Raw genomic sequence first — 23,614 nt, 5'->3', positions numbered from 1 at the left:
TAGTTTCTAAAAACTGGATTACATCCAGCGAATTCTTCAGCTGGTACGGATCGCCTAGTGTGAGCGAATTTAAAATCTTTAAAAAAACGGCTACAGATTTTTGCCAAGTCCCTCTCTCAGATACGATTACACGAAACGGACACTCTGGCTTGTGGGTATTGGCACTAAAAAACACTTGTAAACTGAGCCCTTTACTATTATGTGTTGCTTTCTAAAGTCAGTTTAAGGTTCAGTTGCAAGTCAGCTCTCGTCCGTGACGTTCTCCCTGCTTGTCCCCGTGAAAACCGCGCTGTTCTGTTTGAAATCCACATAAACTATTCAAACATTGTGGTGTTTTCATGCGTGTCCTGAGCGACGTTCCCTACAGACGGTGACAACGATCACAGCTCTATGCATTCTTGCAGTGCGTGCCTCACCAAGTACTGCAGAAGCCTAAACCTATGTACTGTGTAATCTAGTACATGAGTTTAGTATCACTTATGCAGTGCTTGTATCTTGTGTTACGAGCACAATGCTAATATATTATAACTGTTTACAATGATACTTACGGCTCATTACTATGCCTACTGTAGTGGGGTTTGGAGTTATTTACCTCTTAGCATAATCTTATAATTTCTCCTCCCCCAAAGAACCGAACTATGGTACCGGGTTTAAGAATATTTTTTATACAGGCAATATTCTTTTCGCACTTATTTCTGATCTATGGTGTCAGACACACTGCACTGTATTATTTATGTGTTTCTTCTTTGTTCGATGGGCCATGCTGAAAAGAAAGTGAACAACCAAATAGATGCATTCATATTTTATCTGGTTCTGAAAAGTATTAGGAGCAGCAATTGCTGTCTTGTAAGAGAAGAGCAGTACTTATTTTGCGTGAGCGAATCTTATAGCACTGTACTAAGCGCATGTTTCAAGACACATTATTTTACTCGATAATATTATAGTTTTTTCAGGTAAAGCTAGAAAACATATGCATAAAAGGCACCCAGTAAGCTATTTTCCAATATTTTTTTACGTTGAGAAGGGGGACAACAACGCGCAGACTCGAAAAAAAAGGTATGAGTTGAAAGGGTACGCCTGCCATTGTTTGCAATGTAAACAACATTTAGGTTGGCTGTTAAGCATTACCGCGGAATAGCGGAACATCCTTCTTGAGAAATTTTATTTTCACTGCAGGCTTCTTGACAGGCGATTACGACATAACTTATGGGATAGAAATACGGGCCAGGAAAATGGTTGAAATGCCCATTCTTAGAATCTGGAAGCACACAGTTCACTTCTTTTCAGTGATATTCCTACAGCCTAAGGCGGCGTAGTGGGAACTGCCCCATTTATAATTTTTGTACAAGGCAACTCCTGCGACAGCTGGCTATCGCCTAGATTTTACTCAGACACACAGCGCAAGACGTTGACTCGGATGTATTTCTTGCTTCGACCTAAATCCGGGCAATCAAATATCGATATTACTTAAGATTGACTTAGATTTTGTTAGAACGTGTCGTCGTCAGTGTATTTGAGATGTCATTAACGAGATAAATGTATAGGTCAGACAAGTTTGTGGCTGTTGCGTGCTCTGTGAATCGCACTTGTCTGGAGTGGTCAGGGAGCTGACCGTGGATAGTGCCACCGTCGGTAGCAGCTGCCTAGCTGTAGCATTTGGGTTCCATGGCCAATCCTCACAAAAGCCTCTTAAACTTGTTCAGTTCATAAAATAATTTGTAGCCAATCCTGGTGCAGGTCTTATCATTACAGATATGCACAGAAATGGAGAAGAGCACATATGAAAAAAATAGCTTATTGAATACGGGCGGAGGTACGCCGGTATTAAATTGTATGAACTGAGCATAAGGCTGACCACGTCCAGCCTAATTTCGGTGTCCCTCTGTGCTATCATTCTCAAATCATGACGTATAAATCGGAGCATTGAGTTCTATAGACAAGCATGGTTGTTAAGTACGGCACACAATCAAATTTATTTTTGCAATTCATTTCGGCGAACAGCTAAGTGACGTGTTGTGGAAGTACCCATAGAAATATAAAAATTAGCACCCGATAGTCTATAAAAGTGGCTTGGTATGGTAGTGACCAACAATATGAATGCATCACACTTTACTTGACTGCATAGGGGATACCGAAAGCGTTGTTGACCGCTGACATTGTTATCGAACTTTATAGATCTCAGCCCTGCAAAGATGCCCAACACAGACGTGGATCACAATGGCGTCCAAGTACTCCAGGATCGTCAAGTTGCAGCTGGGATGGTTTTCCCGAAAATAGGTAAGTTTTCATCTCGGTTACTAATTACCGACTTACACGCTCTTCCAATGGGGAAGTTGGCTGAACACAGTTCCTTTGCTAATATTTGCAGACGCGTTCGAATTTACTGATAATTAAAGCGCACTACATAACAAGCTTACGTAATGATCGTACATACAGTGAATCCTTGTGTCATCTGTCTATCCAAAGTTAACTGGATTATGTGACTAGTCTACGTGAGAATTCTTTAAAAATTTGATTATATTATAGAAGCATTGGCAACCCTTACGTACGCTCTGCGTGTTACTATTAAACCTTGTTCTGTCCAAACGGGCGAGTAGACGGAAGAAAATGTGCTTATTATATCAAACTTTGCTCGGAAAGAACTCGAAATTCAAGGAAGTCTAAATCTTCGGATATGGCACAGGTGGCTCTATGTCTGGGCACCACTGAAGGGCAATAGTCAGCCTCCGTGTGCTTTGGTATGAAATGCAGACAGAAGCTCCAAGTTCCTTGTTGGGAGGATTTGCATGATAGTGGAGCACACCCACACGCAGTCTCGGAATATTGCGCACGCTTACACGTATGTGGGTGTCAGACAAAAAGATTAGCCAGATGGAGCTGATGGTAATAAGAACTTGCAAAATATTAGTGGCTTATGACTATGCCTTCACAAAAAAAAGGGGGAATGCATGCTACACAGCATGTATTTGGCCGTGACTCGCGTGGGGGCAAGGTTTAGTACTACGACATGATAATAGATTTTGTTAACCCGCACTGCAGTGACGCGTACATGGTCGCTTTTGCTGCTTGTCGTGGTATTGGATGGCGGTTGGGACTCTATATTATTTAGGCATAATTATACATGTTTGAGTCAGTATCGAAAAACTATACGTAAAGGAAGTTGTTGATGGCACTGATGATAGTAAAACCAAGCCTGCTTGTCCCACATAACTTTCTGAAAGCCTGCGAAGTTTTCACGTGCGCCCGGAGCGGTGATCTTTACAGACATACTGTTATAACGATTACAGCTATATGCGTTCTCACAGAGCGCGCGTCACCAAGTACTACTGAAGCATACCCCTACGCACTATGCAGTGGCGATTTAAAGCGATTCTTTGTCTGGATGTCTCCCTGATGTTCGCCATGTCTTTCTGGTTCTCTGCATCACCAGACAAGCTCAGCGATACGTTTAACTGAAGGTGTTGCTTAATAACACATTTATTCCGAGCCTATAGGTAGAATTTGAACCAGTTTCGCCTTGAGCAGTAAACCCTTTCATACCTTGGACGATCTGGGTTCATGCATGGATTTCGGGTATAAATGGTCAAAGAGGAGCGCAGCTTGTTGCATTTTCTAGCCATGCTATGGACGAGCCCAACTTTGTGTCATTGCTTAGTTGGGCTTTTAGTAATTGGTTACCACATATAACAAGGGACGGAGGCTGGAGAAGCGAATTTATTCTTTATGGTAGAATAGGTTGAAAATTAGATTTTTCAAAGATATTCGGGCCATTTCTGGTCCGAATTCACGATAACAGCGGGGCAGCAAGCAGGTCGACCAACATGAGCATGTTTGACAGCGGATAACCTCCCCGTCAGCTATTCTGCGTTTGTGCAGTTTGGTACATTGGGACACTTGACGCCTGTTTTGTGTCTGATAACACCAATTCAGTTATAAAAGTACAGATCGCGCCAATTACACCATCTTGTATCCTTGACGACTGGCGCTTTCACAGACCCCGTGGCACTGCACCGATTTCGGCATCGGTCCAGGTCTGCGAGACAGACAGACGGGTCCGGCATTGCCTTGTTAATAAGAGAGATACATACGCGCAAAAATAAAAATAACTTCAACGTCAAGGATTCAACGTCCCCTAATTTCCCAGTCGCTTAAGAAAAACGTGGTAGCAGAGGACTTCGGATTCATTTTAAAGCCAGTTTTTTTTTTTTACATTGCACCCAAAGCACGCTACCCGAACGTTCTGGCACTGTAGCCCGACCGGTATGCGGCCGCCGCGCCAAGCACCGATCCCACGAACTCGTCTTCAGCAGAGCACGGCAACAGCAACAGAGCTATCGTGGCCGGGTACACTGCAAAAGCGATACACATGAAGTTCGCCCGCAGCCGCCCCTTTCTACGTCGCTCCTGCGCTGGCTGTTGGAAAAATATAACGTCGATGTCGCTGGCGTTCACATTGTTCGAGCTCGAATTAACCTAGACTGCGCGGAAGAGGCGGATGAAAATTGTTCCAATGGTTTTGGAAAAGAGCAACATCCATTAATTTACAAGAGTCTGGCTAGGATAGCATCTTGTTAATAATAATTGAGGTCTATATCATTTAATTATTTAGGTTACCTAGGCCTCCCGCGTTTTATGGACGCACGTGAAGCTTATCAATGAAGATCGCAGTGGTTACTGCTTAAAGACAATGGCTTAGGGCGTAGAAAATCAAAAATTTTCCCACCTCACTTGCATTGGTGCTTCAAACTCAAGCTCATTTGGCAACGTATCGCTGCGATCCAGACGGTTGTATGTGCGAGGTCTTTCTCACCACATTGACTTAGAGAGCGGTGGCGGCTGTACATGTATCTTGTTGGGCGCAAACTGGCCCGTCGTAATGAGCGAGCACGAGGTTATTTTTGGAACAAGCTTTTTATGTCTGAAAACATTGCGGCGCACACTGAGAGAAACTGTTGCCGATGCCGTACATGAGTTTCGAGCTTGATGTGTTTTTGAAGTTGGGTCATCTTTAGTCGTGTAGTTATTTGTATTGATGTTTGTATAATTTATAAAATTCTTTGCAGTGGTGACAAGAAAGACTAAGGTCATATACAGCAAAATTATCTTTATATCATATATCTATATATTTTGATGTATATATATATATATATATAGAGAGAGATAATTGCTCATGTAGTGCCGACTTGGGTACGATTCTGCATGAATACGAAAGCCTGTGGGATGTCGGGCACGGAAAGCCATGATGTGATCTTGTAGGACGACTGGCAGGGGGTTTGAGATTACAGTGTGTCCCGCCACCAATAGTCAGTTGACGAGTAAAACCATTTTGCCGGTGGAGGTAATTTTTCTGCGTCAAAGTCAACATCACAATAGTAGGCCATTGAATACTGGTAAAAAATGTGCACAGTGAGTATATTATGTAAAAGTCGTATTAAAGCCGTCATGTAGATTACCAATGCTTGCTGTACGTACGTATACGCCGCTATTCCACAATGTTTCGGCATAATGTTGTCTAACTTTAGCCAGAGAAAGCATTCTATTGCCACGTTGTAGTGACGGTGAAGAAAAGGTGCCGTGGTTGCTTAGCGGCTATAGGGTTCAGCTGCTGTTGGCAAAGTCTCGGCATCAAATCCGTGCCACGGCGGCCGCATTGTGGTGGGGGCGAAATGCAAAACTTTAACGTGCCCCCGATGCACGGGGGCACGATGCACAGGGGCACGGGGGCAAGATCCCGGGGTAGTCATAATTATACCAGGGTACCCCACTACTGCGAGCCTCATCATAAAATCGGGGTTTTTCGCACGTAAAGCCCACGAATTCACTCATTCATTCAAAGGGAAAAAAAGACGGAATGTGAAATCTGAGTTACGAATTTAACTTCCTATTGGACGAATGTGTGCTCAGCGAAACAATTAGACTCAGCATAATCATAGCGGCGAGCACATTCATAGATCGTCGTAAATCTCATCAGTGGGTTAAGCTCGTCGGCTTTTATACATGACTGGTCGGACGTTCCAGCCTAATCGATGGTGTCAGCGTGGCTCCAAAAAATGTTCTCCATAATTAGCGTTGCCCATACAGTCAGACTTACAAGGTTTGGTGACAACAGATAGCGTATAGAACCATAAATAATATTCCAAAAACTTCTGATGCATGCAGGCGGTTCATGCGCAGTGCGATAACGTTTAACATTTATCTATTTATTTATTTATTTATTTATTTATTTATTTATTTATTTATTTATTTATTATACCTTGAGGGCCAATGGCGTTACAGAGGGAAGTGGGTCATATAGGTTACAAAGACAATATATACAATACAGTGAATTTTGTTAGAACATAATTTCAACATTCTCCAAAACAAACAAAGGTTGTTAGTGCATCACGATATCTTTGATTACCCTCAATGGTTGCAGTATCGGTAGGGAGGCGGTTCCATTCGACAGATGTCTGGGGAAGGTATGACGGAAAACAAGCTTTAGTTTTGCACTTTTGAATGCCAACCTTGTGCCGATGATGATTGCAATGGGAGATGTATTCTGGTGGTGAAAAAATCGTCATGTAGCATGACGTGATGGTATACCTTGTGGAATAGAGTGAGGCGACTGACTTCCTGACGAGATTTTAAAGATGGGAGCGAAAGGTTAGTTTTCATGGCTGTGATACTTGCAGTACGGTTGTCATTTTTAAAAAAATGAAGCGAACGGAGTTATTTTGTATAAGTTCAAGAGAAGATATAAGATTTTCATGCCCAGGGTCCCGTATAGATGACACGTATTCAAGTTTAGGTCGTATTAGTTATTTATAAAGTAGGAGTAGGAGTAGGAGCAGCAGAGAAGTTGCGACGTAAATACCCTAGCATGCGATTAGCCTTATTGGTAACGTATTCAGTATGGGCATTCCATGTTAAGTTTGGTGATATATGTACGCCTAGATATTTATATGATGCGACGGAATCAAAAGGAATGCCATTAAGACAATAAGAAGAAGGGGGAGTGTTAGAGCAGCGAGAAACACGCCTTTGGTGAAAAGCGAACACCAGAGAAATAATTTGGAGGACGCTTAAGGTTTGCCTTTAAATAAGGAACGCGATAGCATTCAAAGACCCCTGGCAACTTTTCATGCTTCCCGGAAACTGGAGCTCACGTAACCATAACACTTACTGGGAAGCGCGGGCAGCGAACGCTATGCACGTAGGCGTAATTTCTGGTAGGAAGGTGGCTTCTCCTTTTATTGTTTGACACTTTCGATATTTCAGTCTTAGAAGAGCTGAGGTAAAAGAGGTGCGCTGTCGGTGTTTCTCGTCCATCAGATTTGTTTGTGGGCTGCCTTTCTCAAAATTCCGAGGAATAACCTTGTAAAGAAATAAAGCCAAGGTATGCGCAACTTTGGTGGTAGAAGAGTGATTGGGTTCTTCTTTATTGATGCATATGCTGTTCTGTGGTATAAAGTTTGTAAACAGGGATGAGGTGCCTCGGAAAGGCTGGCCAACGTTTCGATAGGAGGACCTATCTTCGTCAAAGGCGGCTTCGTCATCCTCGGCGTGTTAATTTTAAAGGGTTAGTGCAGTGACGTCAAGTGCGGGTGTTGTCACTGGCGGCTGGTTTTAAAGAGAGAGTTTACCAGAGGAACCAAGCGCTGTCGTCCGACGTCTGTGAGCTTCATTCCCAAGACGAGGGGACAAGAGCGTGAGAGTGGGCACGCGGGGAGAAAAGAAAAGAAATAGAAGCAGAAAAAAAAAGAAGAAAAAGGGGGTGGGGGAAGCCAGGGCGGCACCAAGACAGAAAAAAAAGGGGGAGAGTGAAAGAAAACGAAAGAGAAAAATGAAATTTTTTCTTAAAAAATAATTTTTCTCTTTCCAGGGGTTATCTCAGAAAAGCGTTTCTCCTTTCTACATGTATTTGAATAGGCCGCGTCGGAGTTGCGCCCGAGCTAAAGCTTCTTTTTAAACAATTTGTCGAGGGATCAAATACGTTATTAATAACTGCATTGCCATTGCAAAAGATGCTGAAAAAGAATTCTTGAACGCTACGCATTGTCAAAACAAGTAATATACGTATTTTTTAAGAAAAACATATATTCGTATGTGCCAAACATTGTGCCCAAAATAATTGATATCAATGCTTCCATGTCTTTGTCTATTTATTAAAGTAAAGAAAATATCACACGATCTTTAGAATTATCAGTTCGAAACCAGCAAACCAGTGCATGCCAGTGATATGAAAAATGTAAAGGCCATGAAATTAACAAGTTCAGGACAAATATGTTAACGAAATTTTGTCGTTAAAGAACCATTTTTGTACATATGCAACGGCCAGTGAAAAATCTCAATGACGCTGTCATTTATTCTAATGTATTACGCAGGAGCAGCTGCTACCGGTCGTGTATCGGGAGTAATTGCACCGAAATTATTGTCACAACAGAGAGCACGTATATACAGCCATTCTGCAAAATATACCAGGGCGAGTCCAACGAAAGTGAGCCAATGCGACTATATGACAAACGGGGTACTTTATTTAACAGTAGTCTCCATAGGCATTTAGACATTTGTCCCACTGACTAACGAGTCTGGTGATTCCTGTCTCATAAAACTATTTGGTTTGCTGCTTCAAAATATCTGCAACTGTCTCTTTCACGCCGTCGTCCGACACGAATCTGTTTCCCTTGAGCTCTTTTTTCATTGGTCCCAAAATGTGGAAGTCGCAAGGCGACAGGTCTCAGCTGTATGGCGGACGTTGCGGAGTTTCCCACTTGAACTTTACCAGTTTTGTAATAACCACATCGGCGACGCTGGGACGGGCATTGTCGTGGAACAATTAAAAATTACATTATGGAGTTTTACGAGCCAAAAACGCTTTCTGATTATGAGGCACGCCGTATTGGAGGACTCCGGAAATTTCGGTTACCTGGGATTCTTTAACATGCACCTAAATCTAAGTACACAGGAGTTTTCGCATTTCGCTCACATTGAAATGCGGCCGCCGTGGCCGGGATTCGATTCCGCGACCTCGTGCTCAGCTGCCCAACACCATAGTCAATTTTCCACGTCGTTTGTTCTTGATTGCGACACGCAGCCGATCCGGCGTTTCACATGATCGGAAACGATTGATAGTCTCTCCGGCTTTAGCAAATTCCATCAGTAATGGCCCCTGTCGATCGAAAAAAAAAGTCAACAACGCCTTTCCAGCGGAAATGACGGCCTTTGCTCTATTTGGGAGTGGTGAATTCGAATGTTTCCATTGCAAGCTTTGCCGTCGTGTTTAAGCCTCGTAGTAGTGGCCCCGTGGTTCGTCCCCGATGACAATTGCAGACAAAAAGTCGTCACCCTCATTGTGATACCAGATCAGATGAGTCAAGGCAGCGCAGAACCTTTTTCCGGCGGTGGTTCAAAATCTTGGGCATCCATTGCGCACATAAGAGCCGATAACCGAGATGCTCATGAATTATGGTGTGAACAGAACCGTGACTGATGTTCACACGCTCTGCCAATCATCTATTCTTATCCTCAGTTTTTGTCTCATTAGCGCAGCAGCGTTTGCAATTTTGTTGGAGGTGTTTGCACGGTGGTTTCGGCCCGGTCTTGGTTTGTCTTTGCAACTTTCACGTCCTTCTTTCAACCGTTTCCTCCAATGCTTCACAGTGGCCAATGAAATGCAATGTTCAACATACAGGGCAGCCATACGGCGAATAACTTCTTTTTTTTTGGGGGGGGGGGGGAAACACCTTCGGCTGTCAAAAACCTCACGGCACTACGCTGCTCAACTTCTGAAGCGTCCATTACGTCACGCAACCATGTTAACGCAGTGTATGAGAGCATTTAAGAACGCTTGCCCTCACACCTGCGTGTCATTTTTGTAAATAAGAGATGCCTGTGTGCTTCGCGCATGCCTCGCAGATAATGAACCGAACCATTATTGCGCACGGTGGGCAGGCTCACTTTCATTTGACTCGCCCTCGTTCATAAGCACTTCGAAGATACAATGAAATATACATATCCTTGAAAAGGACAAAAAAGTTTCACTGGAAAGAAAGTTCACTGCACGTACACACAAAACCTTGCAACAAGATATTTAAATATACGTATCAGTCTCCAATAAATCTACGCATGTAAAAAAAGTCACTATACATAATGCGTGAAACAATGCAAATAAGCATGTTGCCCAATCAGATTCACAGAATCCTAGATCCCGCCCCAATTACATCCACTCCGCCCGATGTATCGCGCGCAGCGGAAGGCGGCGCGCTTGCTCCCGCTTTTCTCGTTTGAGCACACAAGACTGAGCCACCTTCATCGGCTGACCCATTCCACTCGCTCCACGATTCTTTCACTTGCACATACAGAATGCGGCGCGCGGTCACGACGTTATTGCCCTTAGACTTCATACGAAACATGAGGGCGACGGCGACAGCAGGAATGCGCCTTGAATGTTCATATATATGCAATCGCAATAATATAATAATAGTATCCGGCAACTGAACCGTTCCTTGGCCGATTACTTTCCGCAAAAGAAGAAGTAGCAAACTGTCACCATGCGACAAGTCGCTGTGCCACAACAATATATTTTTATTCCTTTTGTGGGGCGTGGGCTCCGAAATGAAAAAAAAATATAACGCAAAGGATAGTATGTTCGCCACAATACAATGCTTACTTTGGGCACCTAATGTGGCTCCCGAATGAATATCGAAGGAAATGTGAGACGCTTTGTCCACCGAGAACCATACACATAGTGCTCGGTATCCTACACCGGCGAGACAAGACTTTCCGGAGAGGTTGCGCTCACGCTCACGCAATGCAATCCGTCAAGCCTTCACAGTGATGGCGTTGAGCGACCACTGTTTCTTTTTCTCCTCTGCTAGCTAGAAGGCCAGAGAAAACCAAACGCGAACCGAAGTGCGGCGCGTGGTGGTCGAGTAAACACGAGAAAATTGCATGCGCTCTGGCTGGCTCTGGCAGCGCGCGGGTAGGGTAGCGAGAATAAAAAACTTAAGAGGCTCAATATGTCCTCACGAATAAAAGTCAAAGTAGAAAAAATAAATAAGAACGTAGTTACCTTGGCTGGCTTTAGTGTCTTGACATGGATGCTTTGGCTTAGGTGACAAAAAAATGTTGATATTTTTTCTGCGACATGACGACACAAATGAACCACCCCAACGCTTCGTCTCATCGGATCTCGCTGCGTGTTTCGTCAACTTGGCTGATAGTTTGTTGATTTGACCTGTATCGTTGTATGTTCCGATCTAAGACTTTAGGAAAGTCAATGCACCTTTGGCGTCAAATGTTTATAACATTAAACCTACAAACTTCCGCACTTGAATATCTGAAGCACAACTTTGTAAGTGTCAATGCACGTTTAGAATCAGAAGTTTACGAGAACTTTATACCCATAAAGTTTCGGAATTGAAATCTATGCGCTCCGTAGATTCCGCGGCTACCGCGCCATTCCGCGGTGAGCCCGTTCGCCATCAAAACGCCCTTGAAACTTGTTGCTCGGATGGGGCTGCTTGGCGTTATGTGACTCGTGGTGCATGGGCGTTGCCGCGAAATCCAGCCCGAGTTCGAAATGTTCGCGGTGAAATATCTTTAGGAGCGTGAAAGAGACCCCATTCTAGACAAAATCCAGAATGATTTCCTGCACGGGGGGTTCTTTGGTCGACGGTACATGGACAGCACGAAAAAATTTGGGGAGGGGGGGCTGACGCCCCATAAGCCGCCCCCCCCCTGGCTATGCCCCTGGGTCTGCATACAGGGGAGATTTCGCCGACTCAATTTTTTAGACCTTTCTATACATATATTATGTTTTTCTCTCTTCACGTCGGTGCTCTCTGCACTCAAGTACGTGAGGTTGGTATCACTTATCCAGTACTTGGCTGTTTTATTACGAGCAAAACACTAATTGGTTATTCTTTATTATAATGAAACACTCGGCGCATGACTACGCCTACTTTAGTTAGGTTTGTAGTTGATTGCTTCTTAGCATAATTTAACAATTTCTCGTTCCACAATGAAATGAACTATGATGTGCAGTTTAAGAATATTTTTTATACAGGCAATAATTTGATGCACATATTTCTGATTTGTGGTGCAAAAAAGATTGTAACGTATTATCGATGCTTTTGTTATTTCTTCGGTGGCTCTGCTGTATAGAAAGTTAACAGCTGAACAGATACGCTCATATCGTTGTCTGCTTCTGGAAAGTATCAGAAGATAAATCACTCTTTTGTAAATGAAGACAGAATTTATTTTATATTAGTGAAATTTCCGCACTGTATAAGGTAATTTGGTTATTCTATAATAATATAATTTGTGAGGTAAATGCAATTAACCTGTAACCTGTAACCTGTATAAAACATACCCAGAAGCTATCTCCAAATATTTTTTTTTGTTACGGCGCGTATGCCGTCCATTGCTTGCAAGGTGAACATGATTTATATTGGCGCCGTATAGGGGAACATTCTCTTTTCGAAACAACTTTTTTTAATTTTCTCTTCACGCTTAATAAACGGAGATATCTAAATATTTGGAACGCTCAACATACTGGCGAAAAGCTTCAAATACCCATTATTACTAATCTGCGGGCACATATTTCTCTTGTTCTTTCCAGTTAGGTTCCTACAGCCCAAGGAGCGTTTTCAACGTAGTGTGCTCTGCCACGTTTATAATTTTCGTAGGAGGCAGCTCCTGCGACAGCTTGCTATCACCCTAGGACTGAGACACACAACACAAGACGTTGACTCGGATGTATTTCTTGCTTCCACCTGAATCTCGGCTATAACAAATAGATAGTACTAACTCTGGACTTGCATCTCATTAGAATGTGCCGCCGTCAGTGCATTTGTGATGTCATTAAAGAAATAATTACATAGGTCAGACAGTTTGTGGCTGTGGCGTTCTCGGTGAATGACCCTTGTATAGAGTGGTCAAGAAGTTGGCTGTGGATAGGACCGTCTCAGTAGCAACTGCCTAGCTGTAACTGCTGGGTTCCGTGGCCAATATTCAAATAAAACTCCTTAAACTGTAGTGTCCATAAGAAAATTTTGTAGCCAATCCTGGTGCTGTTCTTAGCAGTACATATACGCACAAAAAATGGAAAAGAGTACTCTGAACAAAAAGTTTTGTAAATATGGGCGAATGTTTGTCCGTCTTACAGCGTATGTACTGAGTTTAAGATTTGACCATGTCTCACCTCGTTGCGTGGCCCTCTGTGCTATCTTTCGCGAATCATGGCGTATAAATCGGTGGATTGAGTATTATAGACAAGTGCTAATAATATGCATGGTCTACAATCGAATTTATTATTGCAAATCTTTGGGCGAGCAGCTACGAGAGATCTTGTTCTGGAAGAGCCAATAGAAATATAAGTATTGGGACCGGGTAGTCTATAAAAGTGGATTCATGTGGGGCTGACCAAAAATATGCATGGGTTGCACATTAAGTGACTGCATAGCGCATGCCGAAAGTGTTGTGGCGCGCTGACATTGTTATCGAACTTTATAGATCTCAGCCATGCGAAGGTGCCCAATACAGACGTATATCACAACGGCGTCAAGACACCCCAGAATCTTCAAGTTGCAGCGCAGGTAGTTTTCCCCAACATAGGTAGGTTTCCATCTGCGTTACGAATTACCGACTTCCACGCTCATCCAAAGGAGTAGTTAGCTGTTGTGATAATATTTGCACACACGTTCAAATTTAGTGCTAAATGTAGTGAACTACATACAAGGTTACGTAATTATCGTGTACAGTGCGAATCGTTGTATTGTCTGCCTGTACAAAGACAACTGGATTATGTGACTATTCTAAGCGAGCTTTATGTTTTTAAATTGATTTTATTATAAAAGAATTCACATCCCTTACATGCGCTCTGTTCTGTTCTGTTCCAATGTGCGAGTAGACGGAAGAAAATGTGCCTAGTATACCAAGTTTTACTCGCAGGCAACTCGAAATTCAAGGAAGTATAAGTCTTGGGATACGGCACAGGAGTCTCTATATAGGGGCAACAGCGAAGGGCTCAAGTCAGGCTCCTTGCCCTTTGGTGCGGAATGGAGAAAGAAGCTCCAAGCCGCGAGTTGGCAGCATATTCATGGTAGCGGAGAATGCGCACACACAGCCGCGAAATGTTGCACATGCTTACACGAATATAGGTGGTAAAAACATGTAAGAAGCTTAGACAAAGCGAGCTCGTGGTAATAATAACTTGTAAAATCATCGTGGCTGATGAGTACGCAGTTACGAACAAAAAGAGAATTCATGCGACGTGGCATGTGTTTGGTCCTGACTTGCGTGGTCGCAGGCTCCTTTAGATCTACATGTTGATAGATTTTTGAACCGGCGTTCCTGTGAAGGCGTACATTACCCGTTTCGCTGCGCGTCGTGATCTTCGATGGCGCTTAGGAAACTATATTAGTGAGGCATAACTATATATGGGTAGGTCACTGTCGAATAACTATTGGTAAAACAACTGCGTAACCCACATAAGCTGCGCAAGCTTTGCGATGTTTTCATGCGTGCCCTGAGCGACGTTCTCTACACACTCTAAAAACTAGGGAGGGTATCGCAGGAGTGAAGCTGCCGGTTCACTCTTCAAAGCGTCGTTTTACTCTCGAAAAATGTCGAGGAGAGTGAAATGCATTGTTCACTCTGTCGCCAAGGAGAGAGTGAAATGTGCTTTTCACTCTCCCCTTCAGAGAGAGAGAGTGAAAAGACTCTTGCGACATTAGAAAAGAGAGACTCTTGCGGCAATAGAAAACAAAACGTAGCGTAATCTTCTGCTTCAACTGTAGGTGGCTGGCCCCGAACATGGCAATGTATCATTCATGCACGCTGAGCAAAGAACACATCGTTTTGCTTCTAAGAGAACAGGCCGCCGCAGTTCAACGGAACGCGTAGCGAGCGCTCTACTTTTTCACTCGGAGTTGCTCCACCGCGCGCGCGTGCGCTCAAGATCGCGGAACAACACAGCACCGGAGAAAGCTGACCGTCCGCCGAGCAGCACAGCAGCAGCCAATGCATTTCAGCAGCAAAGGCCAGCCAAGGGAGATCGTATGTCAGCCATCTCGCGTCGCCACGAAAACACGACTGTCGTTCGTCATGCTTTGGATATAACAGCAAATCCTCCACGGTAAGTGAATTCTAACTTAGGTGCACATTGTCCGTATATGTCATGCTATCGCCAGGAAGTCGTCGCTGCGCTTAGCCGACGCGATTGACAAAGGACTAGGCATACGCGCTGTGTCTCTCGATGTCAATCGAAAAAGCCAGTCGTCGCGATAACTGAATGTGATTTTATCACTTTGCCGTTGTCCGTAAGAGCTTTAAAAATCGAAACGCTGCCAGAACTATGGTATGTTCAATAACACGCCAGGCGAGAGGACGCTTAAAATGGTTAGTTCACCAGCCTATGCGGAGCGTGAGTAGCGTGCGTTTTGTGTGTTTGAATTTACTCAGTTTGGCAGTCTACTGTGTACGGAACGCTGTCGAACTAAGGAATCACATAACAGAAAACGTCATTTTCTTGCAGCATGCTTTTTTTTTATAAATAAACCGCGCGCTTGACGGTGTCTCGCGCAGGGGGAATCCGCGACCACTGAAGTTACGTGCAGCACCAGTGCTAGTTAGAAACTTTGCCGCAGGCATTCAGCTGCATGCTGCAAGAGGTCAGTTGGGCGCGTTATCTTGAACTTACTGAAAACGCATGAGGAATCCATGTTTTATGCTGAAAAAAGTATAAACCCCATATAAGCAATCTTGCGCGCGGCAGCTACAAGCGACGCGACAGAGATGGCTGTCGCGTTCGCTCGTCGCCTTCAAGTCGTACTCCGTGCGAGCGACGATTTTGAGCGACGCCTCCCCGGTGTTGCCGGCAAGAGGGCTGCAGTCACGCGTGACGCGTGCTTTAGTAATTTACGTTGATTTATTTTACCATAAAAAGTAGCATAAAATATTTCCCGAGGTCTTGCAGTACGTTCTTATCCTTGCACGTATAAAAATTGAATCATTTGCTCGTTCCGCGCGACAATCGGTAGTACTTGAGCGATGTATGTACATCCAGTTCCGGCTTCGCGCTATTGGCTAGTCGCTCATAGCACTTCTGGGCGACGAGCGACGATTTCTAGATTTCCAGAACCGAGCCATCTGTTCAAGCGACGGCCCGTTTTGTCGCTCGAAGCCGTCGCTCGTCGCCGTCGCGCACTAAATCGCTCTCACAGTGTTTATCCCTAAGACTGAACTGTTTTTGCTCATGTTGAAATGGTGTGATTATAGGTCTGGTTTTGTCTCCTGTTGCGGTTTTCGTGCACGGTGCGAAACTGAAAGGATGCTTATGTCTACGAACTCGGTCAATTGTCGAGCAGCTAGTTACGCATCGGCATCGAATATAACGGCTGCTGTGTGGAAAAACAATTGCAGGGGCGCTTTGCATACGCTTATTGTTTTGGACATGCCTGTGCATTTGCTAATATGAGTTGGCGTGTCAGAGTTATGTCATATGAACAGCTAAATCAGCCTTCCTCTGGGGGTTACAAGCGTAATGTGTGCATTTTGCTATAGCATGGCAGATCAAGATGTGTTTATCGCTTGAATATTTTTAGTAGAGGAATAAAACATTACAATAAAATGTTGCTTTAATTCCGTGTTACCAGTCTGTCGTACACAGAACAATAGGTTGGTGTAATAAACTAATAACTGCGGTTTAACTGCAACTTTTACATGCCTACAAGAATCTGAAATGCTAGATTTCAAAGTGCAGCAGTAGTCGGGTCTGTCAAAAATGAACTCCACTGCGCACCTCATGCATGAAAATAAGTTCATGCCTTTTAGTAAGCTTAGATGCAGGCCGCAGTGAACTTGTTAGTATTGAAATGGGGATAAGCTTGCCATAACAAGCCTTGTTGCACTTTTTTATAGGCACATCCATATATCCATTGAGCTGAAGGACAATATTTTCATCCCTACTGAGCATCATGTTTGCAGCTATAATCCTCAAATTATGGCTTCAGCAGTGGCACAACCAGGGATGGTGCGGGGGGGGGGGCACACTGGGCACGTGCTTAGGATGTGTCACAAGTGGTGTTTGCGATACACCAGACTCATGACAGACCTATGACGTCTGAAAATGACCAATATTCTATTCATTAGCAGGAGTATTCTAACATTCATGAAAAACAAGTATGAACTGTGGTTTATTTGTTTTTTTGCTTAAATCTAAAAATTGAAGTTACTTTAGCAGTTGACTGTTGCAGTCATTTGGATGTTTTGAATGCATTTCACTAGGAAGACTAAGAGCTAAGACTTTTTTATTGCCATGGCCTTGACTGTCTTGATGTTGTTTTGCACCATGCCTTTGTATTGACTTTTGCATACGATATTTTTCAGGCACCCGCTTTATATAACGCAAGAAGGCAGCTGCAAGGACACGAGGATGTGAAAGAGCCAGTGCAGCGCGACTTCACGTAGTGCAGAGGAGCCAATGCCAAAAAATCAAAATGCATTGGCATGTTATTTGGACAAGAAAACTAGTATGTGGGTATATTGGGTATACCATTTGACCAAATGTCAACAAAATCAAGATACAGTATGTTACACGAAGATGAAAATTCTCACGTGCTCCAGGCAGTCATCTTAACATGGTATATTTATGTAATGTCTCTGATTGGAAAGTCAAATCAAGTATGCTGTCTGGAGACAAACACATAGCAGCAAGTGTCATTGAAAAGTTAAAAATGTGTTTTAAGGAAGCTGATTAGTTCTGAGAAGTGACTGCTTTTTGTCTTGCCTCTCAACAGATATATCCATGTGATAAAAAAATAGTGGTACAATGAAATTGCATATTTGCTTAGCGACATGATACATACTTGCAATGAGCACGGTGCCTGTGTTTACTATAAAAAGCAACAGCCCATGCTTGGTTAGGTTAGGCCCACTACAACATGCAGGCTTGGGTGATTGGCGCTTTTTTTATTTCTGTGTCGTGAGGTTTATTGACGTGCGTATAGGTGCAGTGGCACGCAGTATGGCTAGTACAAAAAGGGGGGGGGGGCAGATATATGTAGCTCACTGTACACGACACAGGGCAAAGGGAATCCGTGTTCAGCAACTATGTTAAATGCCATGTACGTAAATTTTACAACACTACTCGTTCGAAGCGCGCACAGGTGCATATTGAAGAAAAGTTTCCAGGGTAGATAATTTAGTTCGTAATTTACACTAATTTTGCTGTAACCATGAGACATAATAATTTCAATATACTGCATGGAAAAACCTAGAGCGAATGAAATTGTGTGTCAGTTTCGCGTGTATACATATAGTCTTTCCTATGCATCAGGTTTTTTGCGTAATGCATTAACAGTTGACAGCCTATCTTATGATGTTTACATATGGTTATGATGTTCTCTGTTTACATTACAGTTGTTTATTAGTTTACTCGTTTGTTTTGCGACTGATGAAATGCCGGCATATAGATATTTTCAACATATGACATAACCCTGTATGTTTTGCAGGGACAACCCAGGACGTGCATTTCTCAGCACCCAGTCAACTGCCAAAAGTGACTCAAACACAGGCCACCAGTAAGTGGACATCAGTTGCAATTTCACATTATGCAGTTGGCGGCTGCCTTGTACGGAGGCTTTCTTTTTTTAATGAGATGGTGATGTCGTTCTAATGTACATTTTGACCACAAAGGTGCGATCATGTCTCACAGAGGCATATATGGTTGCTATTCTCTGCGAGGGACGTGTTCTCGTGTTCGTGAAGCATTTGTGTTTGGCAGTATTGTCGCCCAATGAGTCGGATATAAACGCTAACTCGCCACTGCCGGCAAGTAGTTGCGAGAAACGCATTATGACGCTGTAAAGTTATTTCATTAATTCGAAGGAAAGTTTTGCAGCACGAAAAAAGGTTGCTATTCCAGGTAAACATGTCTTTTTCTCACAGGTTATTTAGCCAAACTGTGGATGCATGAAATTCGTGACTTATGAATAGATTTTAATTTATTCTTTAGTAATGCTTCTAAAAGAGACTAGAAATAGCATGTGACTACCTCTGCAATCAGCAGACCATACATTTACACTCATAAGTGGCAGTTCCATGCAGTCTCACACTTTATATAACCTTTCCGTTCAGCAACATTGGAACTGGTGGCTGCGTTTTCAGAAGGACAAGTGCACTTGACACTGTATATGTATGTTTGAATTCTGTTTTCTTCGTATGTGTCGGCTCACTGACAAACAGCGCAAAAATCTGTTGTACCATGAGCCTGACGACGCCTTCTGCTGCTAGAAATGCGGCACTTCGTATTTTATAGTACTGCATGACATTTAAATCAAAGCTACCACATAAAATGATCAAGAAAACTAACCGCTGTTATAGCTGTTTTCCTCAAAGAACGCTTGTCCTTTATGGGCTGTGTTAATCTGACCTCTCCACCGATGTTTCAGTAGTATTATCCCTTAGTGAGTGAGAGATTGGGGGCAATTAATCGTGTTAGTGTTTAAGTGGTGTCCCAATTATGTGCATTTGTTCCAACAAAGTTGTCTAGATTACTTTATTGTGTAGTGTAAAGCTTATGAAACCATCAGCAACTACTTAGTTGCTAACAGGCATATGGATTTGTCACTATACAGGTGGAACTCGGCTGTACCACTGCAGTGCTGTGGAAATTGCCTTCACCAGCGGCTTTGCAACAGCTGTTTCGCAGCATGTCGGTATGTGTTAATTTATAATTATGTTGGGATGGGCTAGTATTATGGACCACTGCTACTCTATTGTGACAGATCCATATGATAAGGGATGTAATGGGCACAGCGAAAACCTTTGAATTTTATACTATGGTACATAAACAGGCTCTCCTTTTCGTCACTGGAGCAGGAGAGAAGGGCATGCAGGCACTCCTGAATGTACATATATTTCAAAACATGAGAGAGACATACACACACACACACACACACACACACACACAATTAAACTAAAGGCAGGGACGTTCCATCTTTCATCTTGAATTGAATTGTGCAGCGCAAAAATACAACACAGACCACAGAGAAGCACACATGTTAACAGGTTTGATACACACGTTAGTTCAACAGATTTTATACTTCAAGTGTGCTATTTTACACAAGGGGGAAGGGAAAGGGGAGAAAATCTGAAAAAAAGTGGAGTGGAAAAAAAGGAATCGTGCGAAAAAGCATGAGAAGCATCGCGCAGCCAGGATCACCAGCAGGACATCTAAAAAGCACTCTGATAAAATTACATACAGGACAACCTTACGTATAGTTTGTTTCAATCAACTCAGATCACATGCAGCCATTACTGCAATCAAGTTGTTTCCTTATGTCATATGAGGGAATGGTGTGGGCCCAAAAAACAGTTTAAGAGCTGAAGGATTATGTTCCATTCTAGCCTCATTGCCTGCTTTTTTATCATATTGTTATCAGCTGCTTATGTTAGGGACAAAAAGTAAGAGTACGAACTGTTTCCCGATTCGCCATTCCACACAACATGTCTTTGTGACTATATGTACATGCAGATGATCCATAGTTGAAAAATATTCAGTACAGTAGAATCTCATTACAAGATGCACTTGGTTGTAAGAGACATCTGAATATGGTTTGGTTGGTTTTCCGATGTTTGCCACGTTAACAATACTGTATACAAGAGACACCTTTGTTACTAAGGATGACTTTTTAAATATTCACTACTTCGAAGTGACACAACCCAGACACATTCACTTTGTGCACCTTGTGTGCTCCGAAGGGCGTAAAGATCACGCAATCCTTACACAAGTGAATCGCGCATGTCTCTTTTAGCATGAACCAGAAAAGGAGGGCAACGAGGACAGTGCAGGGCAGGAAGTGTCGGCAGTTGAAGCTGACGAGCGTCTAAGAGCACCTCAAAGGTACTGCGAGCAACTAGGCTTGCAAAGTGAAGTGTTTAAATTCCAGAAGTTGGGAAGGAAGTTAACACAATCTACAGTCACTAAAAAGCTGTGAATGTCTTCTTTAAAGGGCCCCTAAACTACCGAGGTTGAAATTTAGTTGCGGTGTTGCAGTTCTACACAATAAGACAATGAACAGGTAGCTACGAGAATTTTTCGAAACGGTGCAGTAATAGTGGAGCTACGTGTGTTTGATTATCGAAAAGTAGTCCCTACTCACTTTACTCTTTCATCTGGTACACGCCATATGGACAGTATCGTCTTTTCCTTGCCTAATACACCTCCAAATGTTACGGGACAGACCAACACCAACGAGCTATGTTGCTGCCGCGCTGGCCCGTCGTCCTGCGAGGGGTGGCGCTAATACAACGGAACTATATGGTGACTCGTGTTGAAGAGCCTCGTAGGGAGACCCTTCTGTTGGCGTTTCTGTTCTTTGCCCCCATTGGCTGCCCACAATGGCATCGCGCGCAACGCGACGAGGAAGAAGGAGTGTGTGTATTTGCTTGCAGGCCTTGCCGGCAGTCGTACACTTTCGTTCGACCAATCGACAGCACCGGAAACTGGTGACATCATCAGAGACAGCCTGGTGACGTCAGGACAAACTGGGGGGTGCAGGATAGGTCCAGAGAGGCGCACGGGGTCATTTTCTTCATATTGTGGTGCTCCGGCAGTGCTACGCACTCTGGCATTTGGCTTCGTCGATCGTGACGGCATTCTGATTTCGATACGCGTGTTTACTTGAAATGTTCAAAAATGTCGAGAAGTGGCTTAGGGGCCCTTTAAGCCACCCTGAGCATTTATTCCTTCAGATATATCAAAACATACTTTAGTGATGATGCATAATAAAGTTATCTAGTCTGGCTCCTCAGTGTCTCAAAATTTTTGGTTTCGAGAGACATGTTTCCCGTGCCTCTTGAATATCTTCTGATGAGGCTTTACTGTAATATACACAAACAATTGTAACTCCTCCTGCAAGTATTATTCATTAAGCCCGGTCACTTATGGGCAAAGCTTGTGGTTAAGTCTTGATGTGCGTACTTAAATTGATGTGCTATGTTTATTAATTCATGCTGTTCTTATTGGTTCTTCGATGCAGGAGACAATGCCTACGAAATTATTGGCCCTGATCATGAGAGCCCTCAAGGGGCAAACAACATCTCTGTTGCAGAAGTGAGCCCGGTACCACTTGGAAGTTACCATGACAGATGACACGCCAGCGATAGATACAGAGACTGCCACGTCTACTGCAGCTGCAACAGTGTACGAGGCAAGCAGCAGCGCGTGAGCATCAGCAGCAGTGTCAGACGGAACCACACCAGGCCTGGTAGAGCAACATGTGTGCTATTACAGACTTTTTTTGTAGTGGATACAACTCATTTGCTCAACATACAAAAGCTTTTCACCATGACTGTGAGCCAGTGTTATTGTGCAGCAAGTGCAAGACTAAGTTAGGTGTTATAACACAGTACAAGCATCACTTTAATATATGCAAATGCAAACATATTACAGTTGTTGCCTCCCCAGCCAGCCCACATAGTGACAACAATGTGGAACACATGGTGAGACAAACCTCTCCCCCATTACAAGATAGTAGAGACTGTCAGTGTTGTTGCTAGATTGACTGGTCTTTGTAGGCCACTAGAAGGACAACACAGGTGTCATAAGATTGTTGTTGATGTTGTTGTTGAAGAGGTAAAAAAGAAGTTTGATGCAGCTGAAGTGCCAACTGATATTGAGCAAATCAAAAGCAACCACCTGAGAAAGCAACACTATTGAAATTTGGGTATCTATGGGCCGCCAACTCTGGTAAGAATGGCATAGGACAAAAGTGTGATGAAAATCACACAGACACTGCTGTTGCATCACTGGCCACAGTGAGCAGCGACTTGTAGGGCAAGAGAGTCAACTGAAACTAACATTATGATATAGTGTCATGCTCCCATGCGACCACTTTTCAAGTTATTTTGCAAGATACAGCTCAACCTCCAGAAACGAGACTGCAACTTGTCTGTGAAAAAGCTTTCACAAAAAATTATTCATAATACTATTAACATAGCAGTACCTTTTTTTTGTGTCGGTTCGAGGTTCCCGGCTGTCCATTAATGCAAAAATTGAGGAAAAAAGAACATGTGTCGTACTTACACCTTTTTAACAAGTACGAGGGGGACAGAACTTTTCTAGTCATGCATCTTCATCATACTATCAAGTTTTTAAATGCCTTTTATAATTATTATTACCAGTTATATCTGAGTGCATTGTATGCATGTAGCAGGTGTAAAATCAGGTCAGTTGGATCAGATGCCTTATCTGCAAGCGAGCCCTATATTCAAGAAATTTGAATTAAAATAGTTACGTTAGAGACGCAGTCTTTCAGCACTTTATTGCCTGTGGTTTAAGCATTGCTCAATACTTCTGTGGGTGGCAATTTCAACCGGCACAGCACTGCGCTTTGCCACAGTCACATTTGTCTTCAAAGCGGTGTTTACCATTTGTGTTGATCTGTTTGTGTATGCATAGAGCAAGTCTTTAATTTATATTTTTCTGCATTCTTGCGCTTGCACTAAGCTTGTATAAGGCAGTTACAAAATGTGCGTCACTATAACGAACTGTTCTGTTGAGCTTACACTTGCAAGTAATCATGTCCAGATGGCCGCACTTCTATGCGGGTGCACCGCTAGCTTTGTG

The 23,614-nt window shown here is 43.3% G+C and overlaps 2 protein-coding genes across 2 annotated transcripts in view; both read left to right on the top strand.

The window, feature by feature from the left end:
- The first annotated feature begins 13,496 nt into the window (after positions 1–13,496).
- Positions 13,497–23,614, top strand: part of LOC142589074 (uncharacterized) — an 85,562-nt gene continuing 75,444 nt past the window's right edge. The window contains exon 1 of the mRNA XM_075700858.1: positions 13,497–13,596. The gene's annotated coding sequence lies outside the window, so the exon portion shown is untranslated. The remainder of the gene's footprint in view (positions 13,597–23,614) is intronic.
- On the top strand, positions 17,274–22,238 carry LOC142587464 (uncharacterized). The gene is made up of 4 exons (XM_075698507.1): positions 17,274–17,513; positions 18,495–18,563; positions 19,620–19,700; positions 22,026–22,238. Exons 1-4 carry the CDS (start codon positions 17,465–17,467, stop codon positions 22,136–22,138), a joined length of 312 nt encoding a protein of 103 aa, XP_075554622.1. The 5' UTR covers positions 17,274–17,464; the 3' UTR covers positions 22,139–22,238.

Source organism: Dermacentor variabilis, chromosome 7, assembly GCF_050947875.1.
Source record: "Dermacentor variabilis isolate Ectoservices chromosome 7, ASM5094787v1, whole genome shotgun sequence".
NCBI lineage: Eukaryota > Metazoa > Arthropoda > Arachnida > Ixodida > Ixodidae > Dermacentor > Dermacentor variabilis.
Note: the sequence above shows the minus strand (reverse complement) of the source record. Positions and strands in the feature narration are given on the sequence as shown.